Source organism: Rhinolophus hipposideros, assembly GCF_964194185.1.
Source record: "Rhinolophus hipposideros genome assembly, chromosome: 3".
Classification (NCBI taxonomy): domain Eukaryota; kingdom Metazoa; phylum Chordata; class Mammalia; order Chiroptera; family Rhinolophidae; genus Rhinolophus; species Rhinolophus hipposideros.
The window spans coordinates 91,119,284-91,132,971 of NC_138049.1; the positions used below are offsets into that span (position 1 = coordinate 91,119,284).

General features: G+C 34.9%; 1 protein-coding gene across 5 annotated transcripts in view; it reads left to right on the forward strand.

Moving 5' to 3' along the window:
- Positions 1 to 7,445, forward strand: part of MMUT (methylmalonyl-CoA mutase) — a 32,538-nt gene extending 25,093 nt beyond the window's left edge. For all 5 annotated transcript variants that reach the window (XM_081044244.1, XM_081044246.1, XM_081044248.1 and 2 more), the window contains exons 12-13: positions 2,341 to 2,508; positions 6,756 to 7,445. In XM_081044244.1, the coding sequence (XP_080900370.1) occupies positions 2,341 to 2,508; positions 6,756 to 6,884 (297 nt within the window). In that variant the 3' untranslated portion in view covers positions 6,885 to 7,445. The remainder of the gene's footprint in view (positions 1 to 2,340; positions 2,509 to 6,755) is intronic.
- The last annotated feature ends 6,243 nt before the right edge of the window (positions 7,446 to 13,688 follow it).

Here is a 13,688-nt window from a genome sequence, read left to right on the forward strand (position 1 = left end):
GACCTTAACAACAAGGTAGTATCAGGGTCTTAGCAGAAACAAAAAGTCAGCCTGGATTTTGAAGAAAAGTTAATGAAGGGGGTGTTTACAGATATGCAGGCAGGAGATATGCAGCTTGTGGAACATTCGAATGAAGATGACAATGTAAGTGGCTGTATATGTCCAGAGCATAGCAGAGAGGTCTCAATTATAGACAAGATTTTGAGACTCATCATAATACGCATGTGACTTAAACCCATGGAAATGGATGTAATTTTCCATGCAGAGTATCTACAGCAAGATGAGAAAAGAACTTGAACATTAAAAGGAAATAGAGAAGGAAGTCTCAAAGGAGTGAAAAGAAATGGGATGAATAGTGGGATAAAAAACTAAGGGAGAACAGTGTGAAGGAGAGGGAAGTACTATTATTACATGCTGCAGAAAAGTCAGCTAAGATGAAAACTAAAAGAGGAGTCTTTGCATTTTTACCAGTAAAAAAGTAACTTTCCTAAAGAGACCCAGCCTTTGTAGAATCTCCCATAAGAGTTTTCCCTTTTGGAATTTTTTAAATATTAACGTAGATAGTCTAGAGGAAATTGTTGCTATAAAGAGCTCAAATTTCTGGAGGTATGTCCTTGAACTCTGTTGGTGGGTAGATTTATAAAAGTGTTGAGTCCTATGCTTTTAAGGTAGGTTTTAGTAAGAAACTCAAATGTATTTTAGATTAAATAAATATATATATATTTAGATTTCTTCATTCTTTTAGTTGAATACTTTTCTATTTCCTTTATTTATGTTCTGCTACCATTTTACTTTAGTTTTTTCTGGTTTTTTTTGTTTTAAACAGTAATCAAATATAATGCATTTCCAATGTTTAGTAGTTAGCTTTTGGGAAATACTTTTTCATAAAATAAAAATAATTTAAAAAAAATTGTCATTAGCCATTGGCACCTAAAATAATTTTTCAAAGAACTGAAAGTTCATTTCCCCATTATATCCCATTTATAAAAATATAATTTGCCTTTTAGTACCGCCAGTTTTGTTAACATAATACAGTGTTATTAAAAGTGGCTGAAGGTGCAATCCTGCCATTCTCTGATGACTGACTTAATCAAAATTAGATTTGAATATTTAAATTTTTCAATGTAAAATACAGTTTGTTTATATTAGCATGAAGCATGGAACTAAATTATTTTAATGGAATTTTAATCTAATATATTTTGGTAACATGGATAATATGAATGACAAATCATGCTTAACTCAATTTAAGTTTCTTATCTTTAAGAAATCAATGGCAAGACTATGAACGTTTCGTTAAATATTTTAATTTTATGTGTTCATATTTTTCATAGATTCAGGGTTCATCTATATGTTGTGTGACTTAGATCTTGACTGTGGCCCCATTACTGAGAGTTTTGTTTCCATACTAAGATGAAGAGCCTTAAAATCTTGCCAAACTCATAAAATTCACAGATTTTGATAATTGTTTTGTACTTATAAGTGTGCAGTGGTTTCTGAAGTGGACTTATCCTTCCCAAGTTTCTCAATTTGCATTTTATTCTCAATGAGAAACTTATAGACATCTTTTATATGAATTCATTTAAATACATGTAGCTTATTAAAGCAACGTCATAGACTCATTGCAGAGAGTGGAAGTGATTTTCCTGGGTAACTCAACTGATAGTATCCTAAACTAGTTAAATCCAGTTAATTAGTGAGAAACACACCTTCCTTGACACTGTCCCTTGTTTAAGCACTCACCTGGTTGCTGTAGCCCTTTAACTAGTTTCTAGGGTTCTCACCACATTATTTTGGTCCACATGTTGCTGTTAAGTCAGTGTCTCCCCTGGAGAATTGAGTCCTGGAGCTTCGTAGTCCACCATCTTGCCAACATCACTGTTTCCTGTCCTTTCTCCACTCTTTCCCTAAGATTCACTTTTTCACATTGCATGTTATGTTCAGTCTTTGAGTTCTTTATAGATACCATAACATGTTGCATTGTATAGCACAAAAACTGAATAAATGTTAATAATGAAGACAGCATATGCATTTTAAAAAAAATTATAGTGAGACAGTGTACTTTGCCTATGTTCACTGTGAAAAGTCTTTTGGGGAATCATATTTTGATGTAACGTAAACCTAATTGATGAATTGTAGTGCTGGAAGAAAATTACAGCCCTGGTGTTTATTGCTTCAATTGGATGAGTTGGTATATATGATTTGGAAATGATGAAATGTGAAGTTATAATTCATTTCAAGATTTTCTAATGAGGAAAATTTGGAATGTCGATTAAGTAGATAGCACTTTTCAAATAGTTTTTAGAATAAATGATGACTTGTCTCTGCTTTCTGATTGTTGAGACGCCCCTGGAAGTGGCCCAGCAGGCTGTGGACGCAGACGTGCACGCGGTGGGTGTGAGCACGCTCGCCGCTGGTCATAAAACTCTGGTTCCGGAGCTTATCAAACAGCTTCACTCCCTCGGGCGGCCGGATATTCTTGTCATGTGTGGAGGGGTGATACCACCACAGGTATTTTTCCTCTCCTGTATTTTTCTAATACTATGATGGGAATCCCGAATAACGAGCTTATATGTAGTTCCTTAAATGACTGTACACTTTTACTTAAGACAAATTTATTTTGTAGATTTTCAGCCAAATTATTTCCTGGTGATTTCACCAAGTAATATGTACAAAATCGAAATGTGGGCAACTCTGTTTGCTATTCAAGTTATATTATAATTCATTGTATATAGTTTAATATAAGAACTTCCAAAATTTCTATGAGAGAATTACCTCCCTGTAAGCTAGTAGAGAGATCTACTGTCTTCATATTCAATAAACAATGGTGGCCAAGGAACAGGATAAACATAATAGACAATCTCACAGCTATAATAGGGAAGAATGGTAAACACACTGTGCATATGTCAACCCCTAGCTAGAGATACAGTGAGCACTCCTTGTCCTGGTAGTCAGGTGAGTCCTTTGTTAGCTGGCCCGCAGCACTTGCTTCTGTTGTTTTACAGTAGCTGTCTTGTCCATTTTCTCCATGTTCCCATCCCTAAATGTGGCCCTAACTCAGCACTGTATCATTACATGGTCCTATAAAACCCCTTTTTTATGAAAGCTAATTTGATTGGGGTATAGTCTTCTTAGAGTCAAAAATGTCCTAAATTGGATATAAATGGAATTAGCCTGTCCTGAAAACTGTTGGTTGAATGGAGAAGAGATGGATTCTTGAACAAAAATGTATGTCCTCTTAAGAAAGGAGAAATGGATGCTATGTAACAATCAGTGATGTCAATTAATTTACTAATGAGGTAGAGGCACCATCCACATATTACCTTACCTATAAGTTAAAATAATTAGTTAAAACATAAATTGCATCTCCATTTCCAATCCCATTTTTAATTAAACCAAGTTGTTTTTTTTTTTTGAATGGAGGAAATATTGAGTTAGATGAACTGTATATGAGATTGCTCTAAGTGAATGATTTTTAGCTGCTATAAATCATTTATAGCAGGAATCTATCAGTGAAATGTGATCTTACGTCCAGGTCTTCAATTATTATTTCCTCCATTACAACTCAGAATATAAATAGTGACTACATACTACTTAGGAAATGAGAAAATATGTATGCAGTTGTGAGATTGGTGATAATGTGGGGCTAGCAAACAAACTACGGTATACTTTCTGACACAGTACTTAAAGGTGACATAGTCAATGCAAAACTGCTTTTGTTAACATAGTTGCCTTTTTTTCTGTAAATATAGTTTACTATTTGGGAATACAAAGGCTTTTATTTTTTAGTGCCGTCTATCTGTGGACTACTTCTAACTGTATTGCCATTTTAGAGTCTGTAATATCTAAGTTATTGGGCTTGATATTAAAATTTAAGAACCAAAATAATTGGGCAGCACAAAATAGTGGAGTTGAAATATGAGTTGAGAAAAAACACACAGGCTTATTGCATAAGTAAGCTGACATTTGCAAGAAATGCATTTCACATAAGCTGTAATAACCCTTGAATCTTTGAGTTACTTAGAACATCTGTAGGTGTTTGCCATACTTTTTCCCCATGAGTTTAAAGACTAAGGATCATTTTCTGTAATGATACACTTGAGTGTTAATATGGGAATCCTTTATAATTAAGCAGTTAACACCCATGCATTTTTCTCGTTATTTGTTTGCAGTAAATATGTAAAATGTTGTTATTCATTTGAAAGACACTTAGATTTTAAATTAGAAAGCACCAACAGATGGTAGTTAATCAAACAGATTTAGCCACTGCCGTTGTGGAGCTCACAGTTTCTGCAGCCCAATTCAATAAATATGGTTTGTCCTCACCATGAGCTTCTTAGTAACAGCAATGGCTTCCAAGCATTTTGGGAAAGGTTAGCAGCCTCATAATGCCTACTTCCCTCAAGAAGCGGGCAATGTAATATGCCTGGCCCAGCTCAGTGGACGGCATTTTACAATAATAACTTTTTATTTAGAGATAATTTCAAACTAATAGATAAGGTACAAAATTAAAGTAGTACAAAGAACACCTGTATACAGTTTGCTCAGATTCACTTGTTTCTAGCATTTTATCCCCTCATTAAAATACATTTTACAAGTTTGTGTAAGGCTTAGGGGAGTCAAGAACCTTTTGCCCAGTTGTAACATTCTGCAGCCCTCTCTCAATTGAGTCTTTCACTCCAAATCCATAACTCGAGTGTCAGAACAAATAATCAACATCATTAGGAAAGATAAAAAAAGATAACCTATCAAGCTGTCTTATGAATTTTTAAACCTCTAATACCCAAGAACAATGACGTGTTTTGAGTGCCCTTATGGTCAAGTGCTGAGAATATAAAGATAATTAGACATGGTCTCTGTCCTTAGAAGTTCATAGACTAGAAGGAGAAAAGTTTAATAAGAAGTGTTAAGTGCCATTGCAGAATTATAGTATTACAAGAATGTCACAAGGAAATAATAGAGACAGAAAACAAATAATTAGCATGACCATGTAATTTATCCTCCAAATGTGATCACTTTTGAGAATGAAAATGGATGCTATTAAAAACGGTGCTGCAAAAACCAAACAGTCTGATTGAAAAAAATGGGTAGAAGATCAGAATGGACATTTTTCCAAAGAATACATATAGATGGCAAAAGGCACCTCAAAAGATGCCCACATCACTAGTTATAGGAAAAATGCACATCAAAAGCACAGTGAGATATTACCTCATACCTGTTAGAAGAGCTATTATCAAAAAGGACAAGAAAGAAGTGTTAGCAAGGATGTAAGAAAAAGGGAACCTTTGTATATTGTTGGTGGGAATGTAAATAGGTACAGACACTATGGAAAACAATATGGAGGTTCCTCAAAAACTTAAAAATAGAACCACGATATGATCCAGTAATTCCACTTCTGGGCATTTATCTGAAAAGAACAAAAACATGCACCTCCATGTTCGTTGCAGCCTTATTTACAATAGCCAAGAAATGGAAACAACTAAGTGTCCATAGATGGATGAATAGATAAATGTGTGTGTGTGTGTGTGTGTGTGTGTGTGTGTGTGTACACAATGGAATATTATTATATATAAAAAAGAATGAAATCTTGCTATTTGCAACATGGATGATGGACCTTGAGGGTGTTATGCTAAGTGAAGTAAGTCAGACAGAGAAAGACAAATACCATATGATCACACTTACATGGGAAGAACAGATTGGTGGTTTCCAAAGGTAGAGGGTGGGTAAAAATGGGTGAAGGGAGTCGAAGGAATAAACTTCCAGAATAAATAAGTCATAGGGATGTAATGTATGGCATGGTGACTGTAGCTTATAATATTTATTGAATATTTGAAGATTACTAAGAGAATAAATCTTAAAAGTTCTCAACACACACACAAAATTTTGTAACTCTGTATGGTGATGAATGTTACCTGGACATACTGTGATCATTTTGCAGTATATACAATTATCAAATGATTATGTTATATACCTGAAACTAATATAATGTTATATGTCATATCTCAATCAAAAAAAAGTCTCATAAGGAAAAAAAAAGCGTGCTGCATAAGCACAAATCAGAATGTCCTGAAATATATAAACATCCTAGTGGTTGAGGATCAGGGCTTTAAAGCATCTCCTAAACTTGATATTGCAGCTACAGATATTCTGATGTTAAAACAGCTTCAAGTTTGGTGCAATAGTTGTACCCTGAGAATATTTTCTTTGTGTTTCAAAAATTGTGTTTAAAATAAACTGCATCAACAGAATTTTAAAACAAACAAAAACAGAGCTAATCATCATTTATAAAAAAATCTCATTTCACCATGAAGTCAAATTCAAGTACCACCACCATTCACTAGCTGCAGACAAAATATCTTCAAGAAAATAAATAGCGTTGTAAACTCAAAGTTGTAATGTGATACTAAATTTTACACTAGTAGTGACAACTTAGGTGGGAGAAAATTACGGTTTAGGGCTCAGAAGTTCTTAAGCAGTGGCTATATAGCTTTCACCACTAACAACACTGAGGGACCTGGAAAACGGTCAGTGTGTTTTGTTCTTTAATGACTTGTAGTGTATGGGTGGTACCAATGGCTGTTAGTCGCAGTCCTAATCATCAAGGAATAATTTTCACCCCCAAATGCCAATGGAGTACCTATTGAGAAAGTTTGGGGCATTAGGGACAAAGAAAGAAAAGTGTGTATTCTCCTTTTGTTTTATTTCCTTGAAATTATACATATTGTTACTTTTATTAATTAAACAAATTCTTTCAACAGGATTACGAATTTCTGTTTGAAGTTGGTGTTTCCAATGTATTTGGTCCTGGGACTCGAATTCCAAAGGCTGCTGTTCAAGTGCTTGATGACATTGAGAAGTGTTTGGAAAAGAAGCAGCAATCTATGTAACGTCCTGTTTTTTGTTGAAGTTTTTTTCTAAAATATTTTTTCAATGGTGATCAAAGAAGATATTTTCAATGTAATTCAACACCTGATAGATGCTTTCCTAAAAGCTCTACGTTAAAATAAGAATGTTGTTATGCTGTAAGTGTATTATATACGGTTCCACTTAAAGTAAATTATCCTTAAAAACTCTCTATAATGCATGCTCAGTACTTTAACAGACACTCTAGACAAAGGTATTCTTTTAAAAACATCATGATATTTATTTGAAATATTATTTATAAATCTATTTACTTTCTATTTTAATAACCAAATTGTACCTTAAAAAATCTGCCTAGTCCCATTTTCAGTTTAACATTACGTTGATTTGAGCACCAGAAAATAAAATCCACATATGAATAAAATAATAACCTCTATCTTGGGAAAAAATAGTGGGAGAATATTTATGTGTGGAAATATATTGTGGTTGTGGTCCTCAGCCAATCTATTAGAATTACCTTGCTATGAGTATTAAATCAGACCCAACAGTTGTCATTTCTATTAATTAAATAAATTCTTTCAACAGGATTATGAATTTCTGTATGAAGTTGGTATTTCCAATGTATTTAGTTGGAACAACAGGGAAATGGCAGAATACTTCTCCTGGTCTAACTCTGCTTTCTTCCTAGGTATGAACATGCGACCTTGTAATTGCTAGGCTTGGCTCAAGGTCCAGGAGAGTGGATGTTTATGAATATCCTAACATGAAAGTGCTTTGGTTGTTAATATGGCTTCCTTCAGAATGATGATATAAACTGGGAGTGTAGAAGGGCAATGATATACGTCTGTCTGTCTGTCTGTCTGTCTATCTATCTATCTATCCTTTAGTTCAAGTGATATACTTCAGTCCAAGTCTGAAGGCCTTAAAACCAGGGGAGCCATGTATAAATCTCAGTCAAACAGCTCAAGAAGATGATAGGAGAGTCCTTGTATGTTGCTAGTGGGAATGTACAATAATGCTGCTGTTGTGGAAAATGATGGTTTTTGAAAAACAATTATGAAATGGCCCAGAAATTCTGCTTCTGGGTATATATCCAGAAGAATCGAAAGCAGAGACTTGAACAGATATGTGTACACCCATATTCAGCAGCATTATTCACAATAGCCAAAAGATAGAAGCATTCCAGGGTCCATTGACAGATGAGTAGATAAACAAAATGTATTAAAGTATAATGCTATTCAGCCTTAAAAAGGAAGGAAATTCTGTCGCATGTAACAACACCGTAGATAAACCTTGTAGGCATTCAAGTGAAATAAGCCAGTCACAAAAGGAGAAATACATGATTTAATTTATATGGGGTACCTAGAATAGTTAAATTTATAGAGACAGAAGGTAGAATGGTGGTTGCCAAGGCCTGGGGAGAGCAGGGAATGAGAAATGGTTGTAGGGTTTCATTTTGGGGAAGATGAACAAGTTCCAGAGATGGATAGTGGTTATGGTTGTACAGTTTGACCGTACAGTTTGATGCTTGTACAGTTTGACCGTACTTAAATTTACAGAACTGTACTCTTGAAAATGGTTAGTACGGTAATTTTTATGTATATCTTACCACAATAAAAAAGGTATTTAGGACAGTCCTGACATGGCACATGTTTTATAAATGTTAATTGTTATTATTGAAGAGAAATGAATGATAAGACATGAAACTGGGAAGGTAGGTGGGCCAGATTATGTATACTCATAGAGGTTTGGACCGTTAAGGGATTTGGACTTTATCCTGAAGATAAAGACAGAGAATCATGTAACCACAGAAATAATCTGATAAGATTTGTGTTTTAGCACAGCAGCTGTGTAGAAGATGCCTTTTAATGGGTGCATAACAGGAGATAAGAGTTAAGAGACTTACAATAATGTAATAGAGAAATTCTAAGAATCAACACTTACCTGCTTAGGTGCTACCCAGAGATGGCAGAGATGGAAAGTATATGATCTTATTGTGGAAGATTGAATTGACAGAATCTGGCTTTTATCTTCAAAAAATAGGCTTTTGATATTTAGGTATTTGCTATGTGGAATCTATGTCCCCTCACTTAGTTTGGTGGTTCTTTCGTGGATCTTTTTTGGATGTGCAGTGACTTCGTAGCAGGATACACTGGAATAATGTTAAAAGCAGGAAAAGGTAAAAATCATGGGATTTGTTTTTCCAGTGAACTTACTGTTGATACTAGAACTATGAAAGCTTTTCTGGCTTTGGAAGTACACTAGAATGATGTCTTTAGGGTACTCTAAAGACGTCACAATCCTTTCTTTGCAACTTAATGGGAATTTAAGTGTTATATAAATATTATAAATGTATAAGAAATGGAGGAGAGGTTTGATGAGACATCCTTCCTGAGCAAAACCTGCACATAAGTAGGAGAGATAAAGTAGCCAAGCAAAAGAAAACAAAATGAATTCTCCTTCCTCCGACTTCCATTTCAGGGAGGGGCAATTCATGCAGTGGAGAGGAGAGATGGGGGTGGGGGGAGGGAGGAGGGTTGTTAAAGAACTCTAGATCTATCCACAGGCAAAATGATGCCATGTGCCACCATCACCCTCCACTAGTATCTTTAAATTCCTATGCACTTCATACTAAAAACAAAAGCGTTTTCAAATAAAAAAAGGGGTCTGATAAAACCATTTATGGGGCAGGCAGTTAGTTCACTTGGTTAGAGCGCGGTGCTCTTAACAACATGGTTGCTGGTTCTATCCCCACTTGGGCCACTGTGAGTTGCACCCTCCACAGCTAGATTGAAACAACTATTTGACTTGGAGCTAATGGGTCCTAGAAAAATACACTTAAATAAAATTTTAAAAAAACCGAAAACATTTATGTGAAGACATAAAGGTATGCTAATGTAGAATACGTTCATTTTACCAGGGATATTTTATTTTAAATTAAGAAAAAAACACTTATCAAAGTAATGAATAATGAACTATACTTACTGCTATTTGGTAGACACTTGACTAAAAATGATGATGATGATGGTAACTACTAATGTCATTTCCACTAATAGGTAAATCCTGACTTATTTCCAAAGAATTGTGGACCATCTTTTAGGCCATTAGACAAAGCTTGATTTTATAAGTAGCCTAAAGGTGAGAGATAAAATTTTAAAAATCTATATATCTATATTTGTTTTTTATTGTCTGATTTGTGCTTATTCTGAAAAATGCTCTGAGCATTCAAAAATATTTTCCAAGAAAAATCATTTTGATTTTTCTGATTAAACATAATGTTATTGTTTTCTGGTTCTCAGATTCGCATTTTATTTCTTTATTGTACCTGTAGGTGTCTCCCTAAGTCCAGAATTATTTTATATTCTTGAAATAATATTTGAAATGATACCGATCCTAGAGACCCATGGGTGCTATAAATACACTCAGAAAAGGCACGTCTCTTTAATAATCGGCTTGGATGCACTTCATGTCATCCATGTGATTGTCATCTGTGGTCAGTAAAACCACATGTTGATAATTGTTCATAAACTGTGCTGCTTTTGTGTTAAAATGATTAGTTCACTAGCAGCGATGCTAGAATATGACCTTGGATATGAGGTTATTATTGAATTTTGTTTAGTACATCCATCCCTAATTCACATCAGCTCATTTTAAGTTACTAATTCTTTATGGCTTATTCCTTCCCTCTGCATTCAAACCTCTTATTGTCATATTGACCTCTTCTTACCATTTACCATGAAATCAGGGCATAAGAGTCATTTACACAAAACACAGTACACGCATACCCCTGAAGTCCTTTATAAAAGAGAAATGCAGAATGTAATAACTTCTTTCAGAATTATTCTAATACCCCTTTGTTTCTGAGATCATGGACAAAATATTAATTTAGATAAATGCCATGAATTCATGTAATATATATTTTTATTGGTTGACGATCACTTGTTAAATTCTAGTAGCTATTATTTTTAGAAAATAAAACATACAAGATTTTATGGTGTTTTAGCAGAGCTTCTCATGGCAAATAAGCATTACATATGTCTCTAGCACAAGGACATTTTGCTGTTCAGTTCTTTCTGTGAATGGAAAGCTTAGCCCAAAGCTTGCTTAGGAGCGTAGAAAAGTAGAGTAACAGTGATGATATTCTCTCGCTTTCTAGACTGTTTGCTTCACTTCAGTCTGTCCTATTGTCTCCTTTACTTTTGTCATTCTCATTAGATCATGTGGTCAATCAGAGTAATTTTAATGACAATTTTCTGGCAGAATAAATGTTTATCTAGACATTAAGTTTTGAAGGACACTAAGCAGATGGCCCTTTTTGCCTCTAACATGTATCTTTGGTGTAAGGCATCAAGACCTGTGAAAATATTCTTTAAAATTGCAAATATGTCTGCTAAAAGATTAATAATAAATTGAACATTTAAATTTATTCTGAAACCATTGACTGAGAGGGCCATTGCTAGTTGTGCACAGGTTGTGCACTGTGCAACTCCAGGGAGAGTCATTTACTTTGCAGTCACACACTGTCATAGCTCTGCATATTTCATGCTGCCGTTTTCCATCTTAAAAGAGGAACAATGATTGAGCCCATGTAAAATGTTTGTTTTAAGGGTTCAGTGAAATAATGCAAGTAACCTGCTTTGAATTGTGCAACATACAGTAGAAGACCAATGAATGTTTTCTAGACTAACTATTATTATACTTTATGCTAGCCACACTACTGGCCCTTGGAAATAAAAATAATTTATGCACATGACATGGTTCTTCTTCTCAAGGAGCTGGTAGCCAATTTGTGGAAGATGAACTCTTAAGAAGACTGTGACTACATGTTGTAAAGGAGATTTCCACATAGTGCTGTGAGGACACAAAAGGAGTTGCTAATTTTCTCCTGTGGGAGAAATGAAAACTGCAAGGAGGAGCCATCTGGAGCTAAAACAATGAGAGAGTTTAAGTGGGCAGAGGTATGAGTATATATAACAACTATGAGGAACAGTGTCAGGGAAATGGGAGCAGTTGATGTGGTTGAAGCATGAAATTCATGATAAGGTTGAAATATAGGATATGGATTTTACCATTTATTAACTTCTTATTGTGAATTCTTTTTTTTTTTTAATTGATTTCCTCCAGGTACTTCTTTGATTTCAAGTAGAAGATATTTGTATATTATTGGAGTAACCAAATAATTTTATATTCTTTTTCTAAAATTTGAGCTATACGACATTTTTCCCCCCTCACATTCTTTCTATAACTAAAGCCTTGGTGATAGATAATAGCTTTCTTAAATGCCAATGAAATAAGGGACAGGAAAACATTTTGCATTTCCTTTTTGCATAGAGTTGGCCAAGACATATTAGATGTGTATCAAATTGTGGCTGATGGCCCACTTGCTTTGGAATCCTTTATGACTGCTTACTAAAAATGAGATTTAGCTCAGAACAAACCCCATACTTCCAATCCATCTGGTAAACCCCACTTTCCAACCCAGGGTCGTTGTACTAAATATGTTATTGGTCACAGAGGAATCTGTTAACTGGATCACTGGAAAATCATTCCATTGTTTTAGGGACAAACTTCATGTATGTGCCTTATATATTTAGTAAGACTTCACTTAATGTCAAAAAGTTCTGGGAAACTGCAACTTAGGCGAAATGATGTATAATGAAACCAATTTCACCATAGGCTAATTAATATAAACAAGAGTTAAGTTCCTATGGCCTATTTCTGGTGACAAAAAACATCCCGAAACTTATAAAGATTCAAAACACTTGTAACATTAAACATTGAAATAAATGTGAGCTCTACATACATTTAAGAAAGATTAATAAAAATAAGATAATTATTTTCCAACCTGCTTATTCCAGTTCAGGGTCACAGGTGGTGGGAAGCCCATCCTCTCAGCTCAGGGCTCCAGGTGGGCACCCACTCTGGACAGGACACCCTTCCATCACAGGGCCACTCACACACACCCCACACTCACTCAGACTGGGACAATTTGAACATGCTGATTCACCTAACATGCACATCTTTGGGACGTGGGAGGAAATGAGTCCCCAGAGAAAAGCCATGGGGAGAGTGTGCAAACTCCCCAGGGATGGTGGCCCTTGCCAGGAATTGATTGTTTTTCCTCTTCATTATAATGAAACAACATTGAATGAAATGTTGTTCGAGGACCTGCTGTACTTGAATTGGCGGCATCACTTATATAAGATGATTCAGAGATGGTGCCTGCTGTAGGCCAAAAAATTAAAACAAGCTGTGTTCACTGCCTTTTCAGGTGAGAGAATTCAATTACTTCCTATTTTGGCTTATCCAAACAGAGACATTTCCCCCCAAAAAATTAGTCTTTTGGGCTAGAGGATTAGAGCATTTATTTTAATTATCAAGCAAAGATTGAAGAGCAGAAAGGTATTTTTTTCTTGTCATAAGATACAAAGTAAGGTTTCTGTCCCCCAAAGTACCAAACCTTATAGAAAACATTTGAGATAATTCTAGACTTTTCTTTGCTAAGAACATAGCTAAACATTCTTTAAACATCTGACTGTTAGCCAATCGGTGAATGTGAATCATTCTTCAGTGGAGTAAAACTGTTCTATGAAATATTCCTCCATTGTTTTACTGAGGATGTGGCTAGTTGGGATTACCATGATTTACTTGATAGAAAATAGCACTTTACTCACTCAAATCTTCTGACTCATCAAAGTCTCGATTCAGTTAGACAAGAAATTTGTAGACCAAGAAGATAAATACTCAACTTGTTTGATTTCAAAGATGCTGCCCCAAAATAAAATTTCCTGCATACTTAGTGGTGCTAAATAGACAGACACATCTTTAGT